We start from the raw sequence: 20567 nt of genomic DNA, 5'->3' as shown, positions 1-20567 counted from the left end.
TCTATGTACAATGGTAATGTTAAAAGCTGAGCAGATAACTAAGTTGTTTCAGGAAAAAAAACATTCCTGGGAAGATATGGGCTGTGTATCTGTAAATGTTGTGCTTGGCCTCGTATAGAAAGGTTATGGCTTTAACTGTCTTATGGCTGGTTAGCATAAGCACACAGGTTGGCTGCAAATAATGATACTGTGGATACTTGCTTATCGACTGTATGAAAACATCCCTCAGTAATTTTTAATCTTCTTTGTGAGCATGATAGTAAGAATCTGTACAGCAAACACAGAATCCCTTTCTCAAGGAATTTGTTCTATATATCTAAAATAAGATAGTTATATGTCCTGTGTGTATTGTCTAAGTTTTAAGCAGCAAAAAGAGTTTTCATGATTTTCAAATCCAAGAGGAAAGAGGGATGAATATATATCAATAGGGAAGTTGTTTTGAGCCAATAGGCCTGCTGAAGCTGGAGTAAAAGTCCAAAAGAGAATAAAGATGGGAAGACTGTTTTAACATGAATAAATAAATGGAGGTTGGAAAATGAAAAGAAAGATGTGGGCAAACACAGAATTGTGGAATTTCGGAAGTTATTTGGAAGAAAACCATTCCAGTGTGATAGCAGCTATTGCAGACAGGCAGTGTTAGACGTGGGAGGGGGAGTTTAATCGAAACAGCTGCAAAGGAAAATAATCTTGGCAGCAGAGTTTTGAACAGACTTAAAAAGGGAGATTGTTCTACTAATAGAAAAAACTGTCAGTAGTAGAGTCCTGGTCTGGGACAAGAGACCTACTGTCGGTTCTGAGTGTTCAGCTGTATGTATCTTGGGTATCCTTAGGGATGTCATGTCCTGTACCCTGTGCCACAGTTCTCATCTATAAAAGCTTATTTATTCAAAGAGACCCTAAAGAGGAAATGTGTGGTAAATGAACATTTCAGTTATGATAATAATGAAATTTAGAAACATTCCTAGGTGTTCTTTAATAGCAAGAACAGGAATACAGAATATAAAAAAAGAATCATGTGAAATGTATCAGTGAAACTCTTAATAGATTACTTTTTGTAGGTTACTTTTTTCAGGTGCATAGTTATTTATAAGTACTTTTTTCTGCATGAAACAATGTTTTGTTTTTTCCCCATGTGCTTTAAATCGTTGAGTCCCTACAGATATAGTAAACTGGAACCATTATGAGTGGTTGTCTGGTTGAGGGTATGAATGGTTTCCAGAATCCTTGCAAAGGGGGAGGGGGAGGGTAGCAATTGTCTGTAGGCAAGTAGGTGGGTTGTTTGAAGCTGGTATCTTGCAGATATGCTATAGTGCTAGAATGAGGTATAGGCCAGAGGACAGTACAATAAAAGTATGTGGCAGAATTCTCCTCCATCCTCTTGAGGAAAAATATTGTATACTCAAGCCTACACTGGACAACATCTAGTGATCTAAGCCCCTTTATAAAAGGACAGAAACACTTTGATCGTAGATCATTCAAGATCAAAGAGAAGGACTGTCTTCAGTTGAGCACAAGGCCAAGAAATATAGTAATGCAGACAATTGCAGAAGCAGTGGTATTCTGATTTGTTCAAAAAGACTGGATCAAACTTACTCTGCCAAACTGCTTTGGCTACCAGAACGTGCAGCATCATATAACAGATACCATTTTCAAGCTATTTTGTTTAGGCTTGAAGGCAATCCTTAGTCTTATAGGTTAGAGTTTAACAATGTAATAGGTTTCTACCTCTGTCAGAAGTTGAAAAGAATTTGAGTAGTAATCTCATTAAGTTTATTTTGTCTAAAGCATATATGGAGACAAAGGCCACATATTTTCCTGTATCTTCGCTAATTAAATAATGAATAAAAATGCCCAGTGTGCTAGTGCTTCTTTTGTTTTAATACATACATGTGTCATACACAAACTCAAATGCCAGTTGGTGTGGGGCTTAAAATAGTGGATTCCAAAATTAAAAATAGAAGAAAGATTAATCTGTTATAAAAATCTAAGGGAAAGTAAAAGCACATTTATTGTTTGAAATATAGACTATTTCAAAGATCCTAGCTCTGTATTCTGATACCTTGTTTGTGCCTTAATATTCATGTTTTCATATGAAAAGCTATTTTCCCCTTATTTTGGACTATTAAGATATATGGGAACAGTTTAAATGTTTTTCTACATTTACTTTATATTGTTCATCTGTAGACTCTTGTCAAGAAGCTCTGGCTTCAGTGCTGGCAAATACTATCCCTAGTGCATCTTTTAATGCTCCTTTACTTCAAACTGCTCCAGAGGATAATGTTAGGATTAGGATGATGAAGACTGTAATTTGGAGTCAGATGGAAACAGATGATTTTTCTGGCACCAAATAATTTGCCTTTAACAAGGCATACTAAAAAATGTAAGTCTTAGAGAAAGGCATCTTTCCTTCATCACTACTAAATCTAAAATCAATATGGAAATCCACTGAGAACATGCCTGGATGAGACATTCCTTTTCAGTGTGATTGTATGTTCTTTTATATGCCTTATTTATATCTTATACATTGCATAGGATATGGTAAGTATCTCTTGTAAACCTAATCTCAGACACCATAGAAAAAGCACTGTTGCCAAATTTGTGTCTCAGTTTCCCACAAGAAAGTAGAGGCATGTCAATTAATTGATAAAGAGATGTCTTTTAAAGTGTAGTTGGGGAAATAAGTTTTAATACAACAAGTCTGCAATATACTCCATAGAAAGGTTTGACCAGCTTTTGACTGTTCCTGATTTTTGTAATAGCAATATACTGGGGAAAAAAAAACAAAACAAACAAACAAGCCTTCTTGGGGTTTCAATGAAGGTGTTTGCAGCAGAGGTCTTATGTCATGTCAAACATCTTTTCTCTCTTCAGTTCAGAGGCAAAGTACCTCCTCCATGTGATCCTGTGTGCAAGATCATAGACTGGATTCTTGCTGTTTGGCACCAGCTGAATTCTTGCTTGTCACGCCTAGGAGCACCTGAAGCACTTATGGGACCAAAACATTTCTTCTCTTGTCCTGTGGTGCCAGGGCATGGCCAAGTGACAGTGAAGTAAGATTTCTGTTTCTTGTTTGACACTGTTCAGTGCCAGCTAGATGCTTATTACAAATTTAGTAGTCCTGTTTCTCCCAAAATCAATATGACTTTGCAACCTTGAAAGTATTTTAGTGGAAGTTATTGAAAGTTTTAAACTTTTGTTTGATATTTAATTACTAGAAGGGCAATTCTGAAGGACACAAGTGGAAACTGCATCTCTAACATTGGCTGAAAGTCAGTCTTGCTGTGATCTTTCTGTTATTTTCTGACACAAATATTACTTGTACTGGAATGGCTAATATTGCTCAACCCTTTAAAGGTTTCAAGACAGCACTGTCAAGAAAGCTGTTCATTAGTGAACAGACCAAAATAAGATTCAAGAATTCTGGTCTTGAGAAGTTGGTAAAGTTTCCTTTTGAAGCTGTATATGAGGGAAATTTGGAAAATTATTTCTCTCTTTTTAATACCTGGTATCATTTTTAAACATACCTACAATTTCATAGATGTATTAGCTTAGTAAATAAGGCAGGTAAATACATTTAGCTATACATATGGTTAGATGTCCAGCAACATAAAAGAAGAATGATGAAAATTTTGTCTCTTCTTGCCTACAATTGCATGAACATCTGCTCACATTCCAACTTCTCTGCAAATGCTAGCAAGTGATACAAGAAATAGTTACAGAATTTTAAAATATATTAATTTTATGCTAAGATATTGCTTGGCTATATTAGATGGGTAATGAGCCCCTAATTAAGATTCAAACTTATTCAGAATTCAAATAATAACATTGGTTTCTGGAAATGCAACATTACTTTTTTCACCCTGCTTCACAGCATTTCCTGAATTGCCACTTCTGTTCCCTCTCTGACTTTTCTCTCTTGTACTAGTTTCTACTGATCCTTCTTCCAGGGTCCTTTGCTTAATGTGTGTATTGGCTTTCTCATATTTTGTTCTGTTTGCAGATCTTGATACATTTTGCTTGATCATTTTCCTTTTTTTTCTAAAAGAGCAGACTATCTAATATCCAGAGTAATTATCAAAGTCTAAATGTGAATGTAACATTGACTTGAAATGTTATGGGTGCTGTGAAATAAAAAAAAGAATAAAGTATACCATGCATCTATAACCTGTCTCCATCTTGAATCATATCCTCTGAAACCTTAAGCATTTATTTATTGCAGTGGCATTAGTAGAGGACAGAAAAACTGTTCTTTAGATCCCTTCATTTCTGAGTTTGGATTTCTCCCACATGTAACTTTGGCTGGATTCACAATGCTTTATCTTGAGCACAACCCCAAAATGTCTTTTACAGTAGTGATATGCCATCTGACTCCTCATTTTAATGTAGTTTTTGTCCACTAATAAAGAGTTAAAAAGCACAGCTCCAGTAAGCATTTACTGGACGCTTTTAGTTTAGCAGCATGATGACCAACAGTGTGGTCATATAACTAGCAATAACTAGTTTTAATTAGCAGCTCACTGGTTGCTGTTATTTCAATCTAATTAACCACTTCTGTGCTATTCTGCTGCTTTTTACATTTATTAAAGTTTCACTGAGTCAGTTCATTAAGACAGACAGCTATCTACAGACTGGGTTTGTTCTGGGCTAAGTGTTAGCAGGAGGCAAGTGGTAGAAGGAGGCAGCTGGGAAGGGAGAGAGAAGGCGTGACAGGAAATTGTTTCCTGCTGTGTGCTGTTTCATGTAGCTTCACAAGTTTTGGAGAGTAGAGTGAATAAATGAGGAAAATTTTAGCTACGTTTTTTTCTTGGTTTTGATCTAGGGAATTAAAAATGATGTTCCAACAGGAAAGAGTTTCACTTTACAGCTCTTTTTCAGGGATGTGGGGGTGCTATACCTTTCCTAAGTATCAGCTATGTCAAAGAACTGGGGACTTGATCAAAATGAGCGCAAATGTAAGACTGAATTTAAATACCAGGTTGGAATTTAGAGAGGAGGGCATTGTAGAGTTCATCAATTGTTAACTGTTAGATTAGAATGGGCTCAATTAATTTTATCTTTGCGGCATTCATTTCTGACCATTTATACTAGCAGAATTGCAAAATGTCAAAAGCTTACATAAGCAGAAATGGAGAGATAGACTTCTTTATTACTAAAAAGGAAGGAATTGTTTATTTTGGTAGCTTAACTCAGCTAGCAGAACAGTCTGTATGAGGAATGGTATCTACAGCGTTATGCTAAGGAAGCTTCAAGGAACATCTCCAATATGCATTTTTTATATCTTATTTTAACAACTGTACTAATTATTTTTCTAAGTAATGTAACTTTTATCAAGCTTATACCAGCACTTTGTAGCATGGTTATATATCATCAAAACTCAATCTTATGCTTCATAACTAACCAAAAATACATCTATCAAATGATTCATGCATTCTAACTTTAAAAAAAAAAAAAGCCAAAAAGTCATATTTTTTTTATAATAAGATGGCTTCTGTGTATCAGTGTATCCAACAAAATGGTTCTTGTAAGTCAAACAGACATTTTAGCCTTCACTTTTTCTGAATGGATTTCTGCAAAGCTGAAACACAGCATTATAGTCTATCATTTCTTATAGACCTTTAATATAAACCCTCTGACTCTCAAATCTTACAATCTTCCTCCCATAAGATAGTGTAAAGAAAAAAAAAGAGTTGGATTTGATCTAAAAAATATTATCTCAATGTCTCTTGTAAATGTGAGCTGAGCCCTAAGCCTGAAACTCCTAGCCTTTATCCCTTGAGAACTATAAACTGTAAGAAATAGCATTTATTTATTTCCTAATGCAAATTTTTCACTTCTGTGCTAAATCAACGTAATATTTCTCTCTTAGAGTCCCTTTGATTCAAATTTTTGTAATCAGACCCAGTCTCTAAACCAGACAATCTGGAAAATCCACAGCATCCGGGAAACACAGTTCACCATAGATCAAATAAACAAAAGGAGAGTGAGAGCCAGGCAGCTGTACGAATAGAAAGGTCTTGTAAACTGGACAAGTTTGGAAATGAAAGAATACTCGAAAGGGTGCAATCATAACTGAATACCTCCTTTTTCCCATGCTGGCATCAAATAGACTATGAATGAGCACCTGCAAGCATGGAAATTTCTCCATGCACTAGCAAACGTGAAAGGGGCTTTTCTTGTATATACATGAACACACATCTTTCTGAGACGTTCTTTCTTTTAGGCTTAAAATGAAAAGGATGTTTTATAGTCCTTAACTGAAGGAGGAATAGCATCAAATGGCAAATAGTTTGCCAAAGCAACCTGAAGAAAGTTAGGTTCAATAGTTTATTGTAAAACAAACAAATAAACCCTACCTTAAATAAAATCAGTTCCTCTCTGAAATGGGGTACAATAGGAAGTCCAAAATATATGTGCTTCCTGAAAATGCAAAATCTGATGTGCTACCCAAAGTATAAAATCTTGGGGTTTGATAATTGTCTCTGAAGTTAAGGGATTGTTTGTCTGCCTACAGGTGGATGTCCAAGTTATGGAATGCTGTGATAGCTCCCAGAGTTCAAGAAGCAATACTCTCCAGAGCCTCTGTGAAAAGACCATCTGTACCAGGACAAGCAATAGCCAAAAAAAATCCTAGCCAAGGTCAACAGGCTGTTGTTAAAGCTGCTCTGAGTATCTTGTTAAATAAAGCTGTTCTGCATGGCTGTCCTCTACCCAGAACAGGTAACTGTGAACAGTCTGAAAGGCAAGTAGTTGTACATTGCCACAAGGTGGCTTTTAATTGTTTGATTCCTTTTTTAAAACTTCCATAAAACATAACTGTAATTATGATGGGACCTGTGTGGTTAAAAGCATTTACAGTCACTAAACTAAGTAGTTGTATAAGGTAGTCAAAGAAGAACCTTTTGCAACAGTCACTTCTTAACATTGTTCTACTTTTGTTTCAGAGCTAGATAATTATATAGCAGATTTTAAGGGAGGAAATTTTCCTTTATCCGTGGTTTCAAGCTACAAAAATTGTGGTAAGAAAAGAGGTGAGAATGCTTCTTGGAGAAAAGTGAGCACAAGTCCTCGCAAAAAGTCAGGCCATTTATCCTCCCAGTCATGGAATAAGCAGGAGACAAATACTGAAGGTAAATCTTTCTATTTTCAATTCTGAAAGAAGGTGTGGGGATTTAAGCTGCATAGATATGAATCTAACTTTTCTTCTATGTCATGAACTAAAAATCCTCAATTAAATGACACTCATGTTTATGTTTACCAGTAAAAAATTGTTTACTTTTTTTCCCCAAAATTATTTCTTCGAACTGTGAGGTATCCTAATTAATTTTTGGCTTTTTGTTTGTTTGTTCTAATGCCATTCCTAATGTCTGATAATGAGGTAAACTTTGGCTCAGATGGTGGAAGATTAAGCAGTGGTTTCACGTCATGTTGCACGGAATGATGCTCTATCATTCTTTTCCTCAATACCGGATGAGAGAAGGCTTAAATACTTGATTGGTACTCCTTAGTTCTGCACTTAATTTACAGTATACCTACTTTTTGGGGTTTTTTACATATACTTTATAGCTTCACTACAATAATTACCATTGTTTGAATCGAAGTAAAAATAAATGAATACATGCTTCCTCAGATCATGCATCTCTTGTTCAGTCTTTTTAGTTAAATTGATTAGAATAATCTAGAAGCCCTGTAGTGGAAGGAAGAGATCTTTGGGTTTAAATTGAAGATTTTTGTTTGATTATCACTTTAATTGCAAAAAATAAATGCAAAAAATTCTGTGTAGTCACAGATACTGTAAAGTTTTCAAGAAGCTTCCACATCATTTTCAGAATGCTGTTTTACAAAGAAGGCTTTATATGACTGGGTCTATGTGCGTGTATAAATCTGAAAGTTATATTAGTAGTTGACACTTTTGAAATGTCTTTTCACCTCAAGGTCAAAAGCCATCTAACAAGCCATTTACTACACAGGGATAACATCTGAATATGTGCAGAAGCAACATATCATTCTTCTAAAAGCATACATCTGTCGAAAAGGAAAACTTAGGAATACCGTAATGGAATACAATATTGCACAGGAAAACAACTAGAGGACAAAATCAAATTACTCATTTTGCTCTCAGAAAATGAAGGTAGCTCCTTCAGAGAGAAGAGTTAAGAAGGTATTTAGAGAGAGAGAGGCTTACATGCACTTTAGAAACAGTAAGATTCTAGCCTCAATTAATTCATATATAAAAGACTGAAACACTTGATGCCTGATACTTTGTAATGTTAAATTGAGCTATTCATATCTTCAGCTCTTAGAATCATAGAATCATTCAGGTTGGAAAAGACCCTTTGGATCTTTTTCATAAAGAAGTCTGCATTTTCTGAACTGCAACTCTGTCCTGATTTTGATTGCTAGTTCTCCGTCTGAATTGTGAATTTATCTAATCCTGCTAAGAGGATTTAAGAAATCAGATGAATATAACCTGAAGTAGGGTGGTTGCTACTGTATCTTGTACCTGAGAATGTTCTTGGAGTCCAGTTCATATCTGAATATAAGTGAAAAATGGAATGGTGAATTTAATTTTAGTGGCCTTCCATTTCTGACTATGAGAATCAAATATTGTTACTGATTCCAAGTAAGAGTAAGTTGTTTGATTTTAGTTAAATGAAGCAAACATAAATATTTCCATGTTGACAAGTGATTTCTCTTTGAGAGAACCAGTAAGGGTGGTTCAAGTGCCTTGCACAGAAACCTCATGTTTTGTCTTCCACAAAAGCTTGGGCAACTCATGCCCCATTTCTCATTTTAGCAGTTCCTAATGCTACTCTGAACAATTTCAAGGGATGTATTCTGATATTTCACAGAATCTATTGATATAATTAGCCAGTAAATGGGAACACTTTTTCCCTGTTTATCACAGATTTTAGAATAAAGAAATCAATGCACATGGTAACACACTAATAAGTCAATCTCTCTTTTGTGCAGGTATAAAGTCTAAGACTGTGTTGCAACCAAACTGTAGGAAAAGAGCTTCTCTTGCCACAAAGTAAGTTTTAATTTCTGGTATTTGTAACACTTAGCAAACAATAAAGATGATAAAATTGTGTTGTAAACCAGCACATTATAATGAATAGATGAAGAGTTTGTATTTGGTAATGTTTTGGTTCTACATTTGAAGAAAAGAATCCTTTTTAATTTTAATTTCCGAGAGAAAATAAAATTTATGTACTTCAATATAGTTTTAGAATCTATTTCTGTAATTCAAGCCTTGCAGCACTACATGTCTTTTTATGTAACAGAATAGTCTATGACTTAAGAATATTATGTAACACTTACTCTGCCATGGAAAGCCAAACATACGCTTTTCTCACCTGGCATTATATTGTAAAAACTCCTCTGGCTCTTTTAGCTTACTGAATGGCAATTCAAAATGGTATAGTACATGCACTTTCGTCAAAATGATACAAATTTCTCCAAGAAAGCGTACGAATTAGCCAGAGAGAACTGCATTTGAGACTTTACCTCAATTTGAAACCTTGGTTCTACTATATTCACAGGCACGGAGAGTACAGATTATTTATGCTTCCAGTATGCCAGGGTTTAAGTGTTTGGAATTAAGTCCAAAACAGAGTGGAATAAAATTGATTGCTCCATCTTAAAAAGTGGAGAATCTTTGAAGATAGTAGGCAGAAGAATCCTTTGTTAAAATTTCAGAATGGAAATAATTTGAATAGAATGAAGATCTATTATTATATAACAATATTGACAACTATTGCTGCTACTTAATTAGATGTTATTTTCTTTCTATTTCTGGTAGTAAAGGTCATTTGGAAAGAAATTACTATTTTTCAGGTGTGTATAATACTTATTTTAAAATTCTGTTTCATAGCTTAATTGTAATTGTTCTCTCCATGTGTTGGGTTTTTTTAACCAGATCTTCAGAGAAGGATCAATTGAGAACGTTAAATCTGGAGCAAAGGCTGTCCCTTGGTTCTGATGATGAACTAGATCTTGTGCAGGAACTTCAAAGTATGTGTTCCAGCAAATCTGAGCCTGATATAAGCAAGGTAAACACAAGGTTTTTAAATAGTTTATGTCATTACCATATGCAGTTGTTTGCTACAAGTTTAAAATAAATTTTTAATTTACAAGGACTGCTTGAACTGAATAAAGTAATTAAATTATTTGGGAATAAGCCAAAGTCAACTAATAAATTATACATTTGAGGATAAGTATTCTGGTTTAATATACATTATTTTAAATTACACCTTCACTATTTTTTCTTGTAGAGATTTTTGCAGTTGAGACTGAAATTTATAAGTTCATAAATGCTAGCAACAATAGTTTTCTCTGCGTTATTATTCCCCGTGTTATCTTTCATGCTATCATTGCTTCCACTGGGAAACTGTTTTGCAGTCTTAAAGACATAGAAAATTTTTCCTAATATGCATTGCACATTTGGTTTCTTTAATGTAAACCCATTAGCTATCACAGAACAGTCTCAAAGCTCCTCTGCTGTGTAGGCGAAATGCAGTTTTGCTGCCCAAGCAAGAAAGAATGGATTGGCCTCATTCTTCTTTAACAGTGGCAGAAGAGGGTAAAGGATGCTCGCGAGTCTCATAGGTTTGGGGCTAAGTTCTATGTTGGAATGGGTTGTGGGTGGTTATGGGAGGCCTGTTGGAGCAGAGCGTGGGGCCATGGATCTCTCTCATTTTTCCTTCTACACCAAAAGCATCCAGCTCTCTCTCTAGCTGTAGCTATTTATTCGTTTCCTTCTTTCCTCCTAGCACAGCTGCAGTAGGTGGGTGTGACAGCAGGCTGCGTTCACACCGGAGCAGCTGTTCCATATCTTTTGAAACACAGCTAGAGTCAGTCTTAGGCTGTTGTCCAGTTAGGCTCTGCATTACATCCTCTAGGATCTCCCTGAACAGCAGTTCTATTAGTTTTGCTTTATTAAGTATTCTGTTTATTCTTAGAAGTCAACCAAGTTTGTATTAAAAAAAGAAATACTGTGTTTGGGAAGATTTTCAGCCTATTTAATGAAATCCTTTATTATGGTGTTTTGTTTTGGATGGGGTTTTTTTTGAAGTATTTACAGTGCTTGCATGAGTCATAGGCACCAAGCTGGCAAGCTAATCAGCAGAGATTTACCATATCTATCCTTCAAAGAATGGGATGTGCTTAAAGAAATGGTAACCAACTTAAAATTGTGTTTAATAACATGTAAAATGTAATTGCTTGTTGTTGACAATTCAAGGAAATATGGGTTAGATAAGGAAGAAGATAGATGTCACTGTCTTTTGTTCAGTTTCCTCACCATGGGTGGAACCATCTATGGCTGGAATTTCTGTTGTTAAGTCCTAGCTGCCTGGTAGAGCTTACAGAAGTAAGGGTGCTATTGCATGTTTTCTTTGTGTAATGTAATTTCAGGCTGCCATCAGAATAAGTACTTCTACTCTCAAATTGGCCCTTTCGTTCAAACATGTTCCTGCTGCCTCTGTTACATTGGGATTGAGTACTTTTGCAGTTGCGGAGCTGAACTGGATCAGCTTGCCCCAGGATAAAATTCCTAGTTTTCAGTGAGGACGGAAGGCTGATCAGACTCTATCTGCTATTGCAGGGTCACAAGGTTTGATGGAAAATAGCAGGGAAGAAACATGGCAGTAGGAAGAGAAAAGGATCATTCTTTTCTGTGATATTCTTGGGGCTGGATAAAATGTAATGGGAAACTGCCCTTAGGCTCCACTGAGTAGTATTGCTCTGGAAATATATGTTTAATCTTCCTCTGATAATAGTCAGTGTGAAATCTCTCTCTTTATCTCCCATCTCCTACAAACACACTCAAGGAAAGATATTTTAATCATTCTTTGGATATTTCTGCATTGCATTGCACAGAAACTAAATGAAAATAAAATCAAGACTACAAAATTTGGCAAATTGAAACAAAATCTCTGCTTTGAATAACTAAAAAAATCCCCATTTTCTTATCGTTTTTAGATTGCAGATTCTAAGGATGAGTTATTGATGTTCAATAACTCTCAGAACAATCCTGTATTTTCAGCAAGTGGTACTAACCCAAGTAACACAACAGCACAAAAGGTAGGTGAAACAAGTTTTGTTGTAGGATAGGGAAGGTATCTTGAGTTTCTCCAGAATCTGAATTCCTGATTGGATCCAAAGAATTAGTGTTCCAGTGCCCTGTTTATTACAAGAATAAACTGTCATGATTCTTAGGAAACTTGCTAGACACACCATGCCAAGTTTCTTCCATGTGTCCTAATGGAAACTAAAGATTTATTAAACAATGGATGTATTTGCTTCAGTTTTCATGTTTACATAAAGCCATCTCCCTAGGGCAAGTATTGTTGACATTACTTTGACATTATAAGTCATTTGCATCAGATATTGAGAGAAATAAAAGCCCCGGGTTAATTTTTCCCCCCCCAATTAATGTTATTCAGTAAGGTTGCAAGAACGCAAAACTTTTTAAAATTCTTGATGTAAAATTGGTGGCTCCTGGTTTATTTTTTCTACCATTTTTTTGGTAGTGATTACCCACATATATATGATTTCAAACCACTGTTTTCCTATGTGTTGTTATCTAAGTAGAATTGAGCTGCTCTGGTGTCAAAGGTCTCAGTGGTAGAAATTTTGAGAAGACATGATATTACTGGAGTTTGTGAAGAATAGCATTTTTTTTCAAAGGGGCATTCAGTTTCTTTTTTCTACCTAGCTATTTATTGTAATATACACTTGTCTTGCCATATTATTTATGAGAAATCAAAAGAAACCCTCTGTTATAAGTTTGGTGATTTGGGGAAAAAATAGTCTAAATGTAAACAAACTTTACTAACTTCAGAGCAGTTTCAGAGTGGAAAGATAAACTGAATACGACTGCAAGATATAATAGGTCCACTATCTTCTTCTTTTGAGAAATTCAAATAATTGTTTGTGAGTGCTAACATCCCCACTAAATATGAAGATGTAATTATATCCTGCTTAGTTTTCATTCTTTGGATAATAAAGTAAAAATTATTGCTTTCTCTCTTGTTACACTTTTTTCCCTTTTCTGCCTTGCTCCTTGTGTTTTTGAACATCAAGAGAGCTTCTGAGCACACGGCTCAATTAAGCTTAGCCAGGGCAGAATGTCATCTATATTCCCTTGATAGGGGTCCTCTAGAGTCCAGTCCAGATGCTTTTACCTGACTGTGATAAACTGTTTTCTAGAGACACTGTCTATTTTCTGCAGGTACAATGAAGTAGCCCTGAAAATAGTTTAACTTGCACACCTAAGCATTAAAAAAGCTAAAGCTGCATGAGATGACTTACCACCCTTACCTTCCTATTTTTTCATATCGAAATATGCAAACTGTTAGAATATTTTCTGTAATTTTACTTAAAATCCAGAGAACAGTCTCTGCTAATGGAAACAATTTTAACATTGCAGATTCACATTTAGATATACTGCTTTTAAATATTTCTCTAAAACACATTCATTTCAGACATTGCAAATCAGAGCTTCACGTAGTAGTGATGCCTGTATAATTTGGTAAGCTGACCTACCCATTCCTACTGTAAATTTTTCCTAGTGAACTTTTTCCTTTTAAAATTCCTTCTAACAATGTAAAGCATATTGACTTCAGAGATAGACGAGCTTAGCTATCTTTGAGTTTTTTGAAGAACTTAGTCAAAAGATTTCATACAGAATAAAAAAAAATGGATTTCCCATATCTTTGTGGGCAAATGTTGGCCAAAATGAAGGAAACAAAACCCAACCTTTTGCTAGAGGGGAAAGAGATCTAATAGAATGACAAGCTTTGTTTCTAAATTTAGTCATTACTACAGAAAATTTATCAAAAATCTAGAAGAGCACAGTCTTAGTTTGGAAGCAGAAGTCAAACTTTTAGGGGCAATTGTAACAATAATAAACCTATGCAGCTGCAAGAACTGGTGTTTAAAAAAGAGTTTGGGATTAGAAAAGCATCCTTTTCTGAAAGTAAGTAGAATTCTTTAGGTAACAAAAGCAAAACTCAATAAGCAGAAGAGATCTTACCAACAGTAATAAGACAAATTACTTAAAAGGGCAGCAAACCCATCATTGTATTTTATTTAATTGCCTGGAAGAAAAACTGTTTTCAAGTATGTGAAGGAGAAAGAGAAACCTGATAAGAGATGCAAAATCTTCAATCCACTATACAAACAAATTGATTTAAAAGTTTTAATAAGAAATAACAGTGGTGAATAATCTGTTTTCATGCCACCAACCTTTATATGAAGAGCATAGCTGATGGTGAAAATCAACTTTTTAATATTGCTGTTCAGAGGGTCCTAATTCTCTTTCCTGTCAGTGGAAAAGTAAGCATCTCTCATGAAAGATATATGTTAGTGACCATCATAAAATGGCTTAACTAACCTCTTTCTCCTTGACTATAAAGGAACAAAAAGTGACAACATACCTGACTTTGGCAGTTTAGGTATCTAAATTTGGGTGGGTGAATATAGTATAGACCAGTTTTTAAGAATGTAGCTTCTTAGCATAAATAATTTGAGATGCTAAACTCTAATTTATAAGAAAGCAATCTATAAGATTATGGATAAAAATGTAACTAGTATTTCAACTTCTGTTATTGAAGTATTATTTTCATCATGATTATGTTGTTTTATTTATGGCCTTGATGGTACAAAAAAGTGAGTATCTTTATTGAAGCTGTAAAGCTGGATTCTTTGCTCATAACTACCTAATTTTCCATTTTTCCCTTTTAGCTGTGGCTCCAGCTGCATTTTTCCACAATAATGAAAGAAAGAACATGTATTTTTTATTTGGGTACTCCTGAAATTGAGACATCTGAGAATCAAATTTAAGTTTTTTTCAATGGTAATGCGAAAACCCTGTTGACTTATTTTGGTGTTGTAAGATCTTGATGATATTGCTTGCCTTTCAGTCAAAAAGCAAAAAAATGCCATAGTTTGTTCACCAAGCAGTAAGAAGCTGTCATATTAAACTGCAAAAGACTGTAAATAACAAAGGTTCTCTGGGGCTAGTAGGGTTGGTTGATTGTTTTTCAGGTCAAACGGCAATAATTATTAATACAGAAAATGCTTTTTTTTATTCATAGGATGGAATGCGTCCTCTCAGCAGCAGTCGAACTGTGGAAAGCAGCAACAGTAGATCAAAGACAGAGTTGGGTGTTTCAAGAGTTAAATCTTTTCTTCCTGTTCCTAGAAGTAAAGTCACCCAGCCTTCTCAGAATACTAAAAAAAGCAGCAGCAGTAATACAAGGCAAATAGAGGCAGATAATAACACAAAAAGAGAGATTTGGAATTTGCACAAAAAAGAACAAATAGAAAAACCTAATAAATAAACCTGCCTACCATACAATTTTCTGTGTTCATATAATCTCTATTGCAAAGAACCAAGTACTCAAATATGTAAATATTTTTTTAAAATAAACTGTTTCCCTGTAATGTAAAGTTTGTACAGGACCACAGTTTTATTTCTATGTAAATCAGCTAGAAATTATATTGATTTGAACTTCAGAAATGGGCAGTTTTGCCACCTTCATAGATTTTTTTTTCTTCTTTTATTATGAAAATTACTCGTTTAAATGATAATCTTCAGGGGTATTACCACAGGATTCTGTTTGTGTATATACTGTACATAAATATATTCTATTAAGTTCACGTGTTAAACTGCATTCAGATGAGTTGCACAATATGTACAGCAATGGCTTAAAGCTATTGTACATGCATTTTAAAGACATGTTTTTATCTTCACTTAATGAACAATTAATGGAATGTGGCAATAACTACAATGATTGGAAATGCAGATCAATTACTTTCAGCTACAAGCCATATTAAATACTTTGATTTCTCCATCATCTGCCTGCTGAATTGTGATTTTGTTTCTCCCAAGCTTCTCTTCATCTAAAATGTCATGAATTTCCGTTATAACTTTTACCTTTTAAAAAAGGAAAGAGATTGAGAAATTAAAATGCAATAAAAGTTATTTTTCTCAGACTCTTATTCTTTGATAGAATTGAAGAAAATGTGATCATTTATTAACTTAGTTTTTTCTTGTATACTGTAAAAACTTTTATATACTTCATTAGTGTTTTAAGAGTATCCAAGAAATAATAGTGTTTTACAGAAACAGATTTTACTGAAAAGGAATTTGAGCACAAGCTTAACTACAGTATTATCAGAGATAATGTAGTAGCGATAACATGAGTTACTATGTAATTATCAATTTCTGTTGTGGCTTTAAGATGTAATTGCTGTGAAATGATACTTGAGTTGCAGTTAAAATTAAGTCTTTATCATTTCCCCCTCACTACAGAGGTAGATCATGTTCCCATGAGGGAGAGTTTCTACAAAGGGAGTATTTTCCTAGGCTTTCCTGACAGTAGCTACAGTTATATGCTTGTGAAGTGTAAGAATGCGGAAATGCTCGTTGTCTCGCTACCTCACCTGGTAGGCAGAGGAAAGTGTGGAGTTTTCTTCAGATCAGACTTAGATGCCTTCCGATGGGCTCCCAGGAGATGGTTTGGGGAGCTATGGACAGTAACATGGTCATGCCTATAATTTCCAAAGTAGCGTTTTTCTCAAATCAAGCCTGGAAGAGAAAAGGATTACCTAACTCTTTCCTAACGCTTCACCTTTATATGTAAAACAGTCATCCCAAACTCATGTCAATAAAATTTTTGTACTGCATATTGTCTTTCTGTCTCTTAGTTTGTATGTGTGTATTATCTCTATTGACACAGAATACTAGAAGCTTATTTCTGTAATCATTTCCTGTACAATATATTTACAAAGTGTCATGTCTTTCGGTAATCACTGTTTTATTAAAACTTCAATTTCTTTTGTGATAGTAATATAGAACCAAATAACGATGATTTCTGTAGAGGTTGATTTTTTTTTTTTTTTTTCCTTTGGCAGTAATTTTGGTGCTGAAAAATGGGATGCTACTCTTGCAGTTGGTTCTCAACAGAGTGAGTCAGCTGCTAAGCGCTGCGGGTCAGAGCAATGGGTCTCAGCAGTTAGGATCCTTTATGCACTGAAGCGGTGTGAGCAGCAGTGGGGTAGCTTGTGTGAGGAGGTCAGGCATGGATTTCGTGAAGAGGAACGCAGATGGAAAACATTTTTTGTAGTGATCACAGGAGTTGCAACATCAGGATTTGTAATAACAGTAAATCTTTCTTTTTAAAAAAAAGCTATAAGAAAAGAAGAAAAATTCTGACATGCTTCTAAGCCAGATTTGTTCTACATTGAAAATACCCTTGGAAACGTCAGACCTTATTTAGATCAAGAGTTAGCAGTGTGTTTCTGTGCAGGAAGATCTTAGGCACAGTGTGCTATAGCATGTTTTGAGATACATTTTAAGACTGTATGCTGTCTGTGAGAATCAAAAGTCTTCTGTGTTGTACTTTGAGTGAAAATCTGCAGAAGACAAAGTAACTTTGATCATCTGTTCATGGTTTGAAAGTTAGGTCTCTTGCTAAATTTAGCATTGCCTTTCAATGCCCTCATTATCCTTCTTTTCAGGCTGCTGTCCTTATCTCTTTCGATCTGCATCTTTTACCTGGTTTATTTCTACCCGCTATCATTTTGTTTGTCTGTCTTTCAGTTCAACACAGTCTGTGATCTTCACACATCTTTACTCACACAGTATTTTGCAGATCTCCTAATTGAGTCTTACATTGTGTAGTAACTGTTAAGCTCTCTTGTTAGGCTATATCAGTTCCTGCCCTCAAATGGTGAAAACCACATAATCATAAAATAGTTTGCACGTGAACATATCAGCTTCTCCATTGGCTTCTTATTTGGATTGTGATAGACCATGCAGAAGCATGGCAAAACTCTCTTCATGAGTTCAGGGCTTCACTGTATCTTCAGGTTCTTCCTGTGATGCTACAAACAGCACTCCTCATACATGACTTGTAATAACTACTCTCAGTGGGCAAAATCCTTTTTCTTCATTCCTGTGTCTTAAGCAGAGAGGTTTTACATGGGCTATCTATGATGGACCACGCTGCTCCATGCTGTGCTATACTCCCATCTATTACCCCTTTCCATATCTTTAAATTGTATCTCGGAAGTTATAGGGAAGCTTCTAAGGTTGCATCCATTCCACAGGCCACTATGTCAGTGAAAAGACTTTAAATTTAGTCCCTATCTGGATATACTACACTCCTTACACATGGCTCAATCTCTTCAACCAGAGGAACATGAAAGATTATTCTCAACCAGCCGTGACCTTGGTAAATCCTAAATATTCCAGCTTTCCTCTTCAAGTCAGTCCTGAAAAGAAAAGCTTTCAGCATGTCTCTATGATTCTTATTTCTTGCCAAAGAACATGGAATATGTTCCTTAAATGAATGTCTGAGTCCATCAGACAATATTTGCCTCAGCTGCTTAGTGGCTGAGCATGAGCTCCAAAATGAAAAGTGTGAAGAAAACTGCTCCATCATTCAACAAAGGCAGCAACATTCATCAACAAGAACGAAATCAGAAGGCCTGAATTTATGAGGTGCATCTATTCCCATAACACAGCTCAAGTGATTTACAAAACAAATCAAATCCCTCCAACTTTTCAGTAAAACTGGAGAAGCAGAATAGACTCTACAGGTGGAAGATGCTTGTGGAAGCAGCCAATCTGGAGAAAGGATGAGGGACCACTTTCTTGGTGCTGACTGCAGCTAAAGTGATGTTTATGATGTCCAAACCATAATTAGGAGACTTCAGAATTACAAAGTGGGCTGTTCTTCAGAAACTTGGAGTCAAAGTGGCTGTTGAGGCAACATGAGGGGTGTTTGTGCTGGGCTGTAGCAAAGGTAGACTCAGAAGGCAGAAGTTTGCTTTTGCATAGTTATCAGGAAGAAGGAACTTTCAAGGATTTAGAGGAACAGAAGTCTGGGAGAGGGGAAATACTTCCTCAGCACAGTGGTAGTCCAACTGTAGTTTGGCTAGTATTAGCTCAAAAGCGACCTGGGATGCAGTCCCCTGTGTCATGCAGTGCAGTCCAGGCTTAGGAGAAAGCAGAGCACAAATAACTGGCAGGTCCAGTCAGTGGCACATTCCTTTTCCAGCTGCAGAGGTTGCACCAAACTCACAGGCTCATCACAGAGACAGCAACAGTAATTGTAGGCCCCTGAACATATCAGGGACCAAAATTCATTCTTATATAGTATGTTTGAAAGGTTTTGGGAGAGGAAACTAGGAAAACCCATTCACACATTAAAGCTTTGATCACAATGAAAAGGAACCTCTTGAGAAAGAAGAGAAAATAACAGGCAAGAAAGTTAGACACCACTTGAAAAGTCTCCAGTTGCATTTACAAGGATTGTGTTTTGAGATTGACGTAAGTCCTGGTGAATAAAATTAGTAGTAATATTGTTTATCCTAGGAACAGGAAACTGGTTTTGGAGAACATGAGGATTTGTAAAGGAAATGTGTTACTGTATTGCATTGCACGTTGCTTAATTTGCAAGATTTTTAGGCAGCAATTAATTGTCCATTAATGAACAATTGTACATACAGTTCTAAAGTGTTTTGGTTTTTTTCCAGATGTTAAATCATAGTGAAGTAATGGTAGAGTTAAAATACCAGATCTATATCAGAAAGAGGAGAAAAAAGTTACCAGAATACTTTTTAGATAAAGTAAATATAATGAAATAAATTATATAGTTCTGAACTGATCTCCAACAGTTAAGGCCAATTTGGAATTAATCATAATGTGAGGAAATGTTTTAAAAGCCACCTTTTTCAAGAGCTGCCACATTTCAGAAAAATAACTTAAACCTGTTGCTTGAACAGAGTAGAATTCAAGAAGTGCGGAGGCCATCAGGTGTTTAGCAGCTCTGACGCTGGTGTAACAGGCTGAGGGATATAAGGCTTGTGGAGGAGGTGGATCTTAAGAAAGACTCTGGAAATAGATATTTAATGAATTAAATACTAAAGTTGGTAAGACACCAGTTAAGCAAGTGTGAAAGCAAAATTTTTTTTGGAACAGCAGGCTTGTTTGACCCCAGTGAGATACTGAGCAGTTCCTGCTAATGACAATTATCAAGCTGCTTTGTGTAGTTATTTTGTATGTAAGGTTTACAAAGATGGCTAAATATGTACAGTTCAAATTCGTTTAGGCTAACCTTGCTTGGCTGTTGTTGTCCTAAGAGCTTCTTAGTGCTTGGCCACCCTTCTCCTCTGTACTTAAGGAGAGCTGCAGATCCTCTGCAGAGTAATTTCACTCTCTTCAAATTTTTTGGTTTCTTCCTGGCAGGCTGTAAAATTAAATCTTCATGTGTAGTATTAGAATCAGCATGCTCTTCTCTTTGGCTGTATATTGTACACACACACACCCCCTTTTAATAGTACAAGTGTGTGTGTTTAGTAACAAAGTGCTTTGAGATGAGTAGTTTTTCCTATCTGTTTTGTTTTATCAAATGTATGCAAAGTGAAGCACCTGAAAAGAAAAATTCTCTTATGTAATGCTTAGCCTGTATTTATGAAGGTCATTGTTTGTTCTTCTACCGTGCTTGGGTTATAGCCTCATTTTCTTTTCCTTTTTTTCCCTCTTGTGCTCC

At 35.5% G+C, this 20567-nt stretch overlaps 1 protein-coding gene across 1 annotated transcript in view; it reads left to right on the top strand.

Moving 5' to 3' along the window:
* Window positions 1-16695, top strand: part of CTTNBP2 (cortactin binding protein 2) — an 86706-nt gene extending 70011 nt beyond the window's left edge. Inside the window, exons 17-23 of the mRNA XM_074827554.1 lie at window positions 2872-3050; window positions 6512-6717; window positions 6942-7127; window positions 8971-9031; window positions 9920-10052; window positions 11983-12084; window positions 15102-16695. Of these exons, the coding sequence (XP_074683655.1) occupies window positions 2872-3050; window positions 6512-6717; window positions 6942-7127; window positions 8971-9031; window positions 9920-10052; window positions 11983-12084; window positions 15102-15347 (1113 nt within the window). The 3' untranslated portion in view covers window positions 15348-16695. The remainder of the gene's footprint in view (window positions 1-2871; window positions 3051-6511; window positions 6718-6941; window positions 7128-8970; window positions 9032-9919; window positions 10053-11982; window positions 12085-15101) is intronic.
* The last annotated feature ends 3872 nt before the right edge of the window (window positions 16696-20567 follow it).

The sequence above is a fragment of the Strix aluco genome, chromosome 5 (assembly GCF_031877795.1).
Source record: "Strix aluco isolate bStrAlu1 chromosome 5, bStrAlu1.hap1, whole genome shotgun sequence".
Classification (NCBI taxonomy): domain Eukaryota; kingdom Metazoa; phylum Chordata; class Aves; order Strigiformes; family Strigidae; genus Strix; species Strix aluco.
Note: the sequence above shows the minus strand (reverse complement) of the source record. Positions and strands in the feature narration are given on the sequence as shown.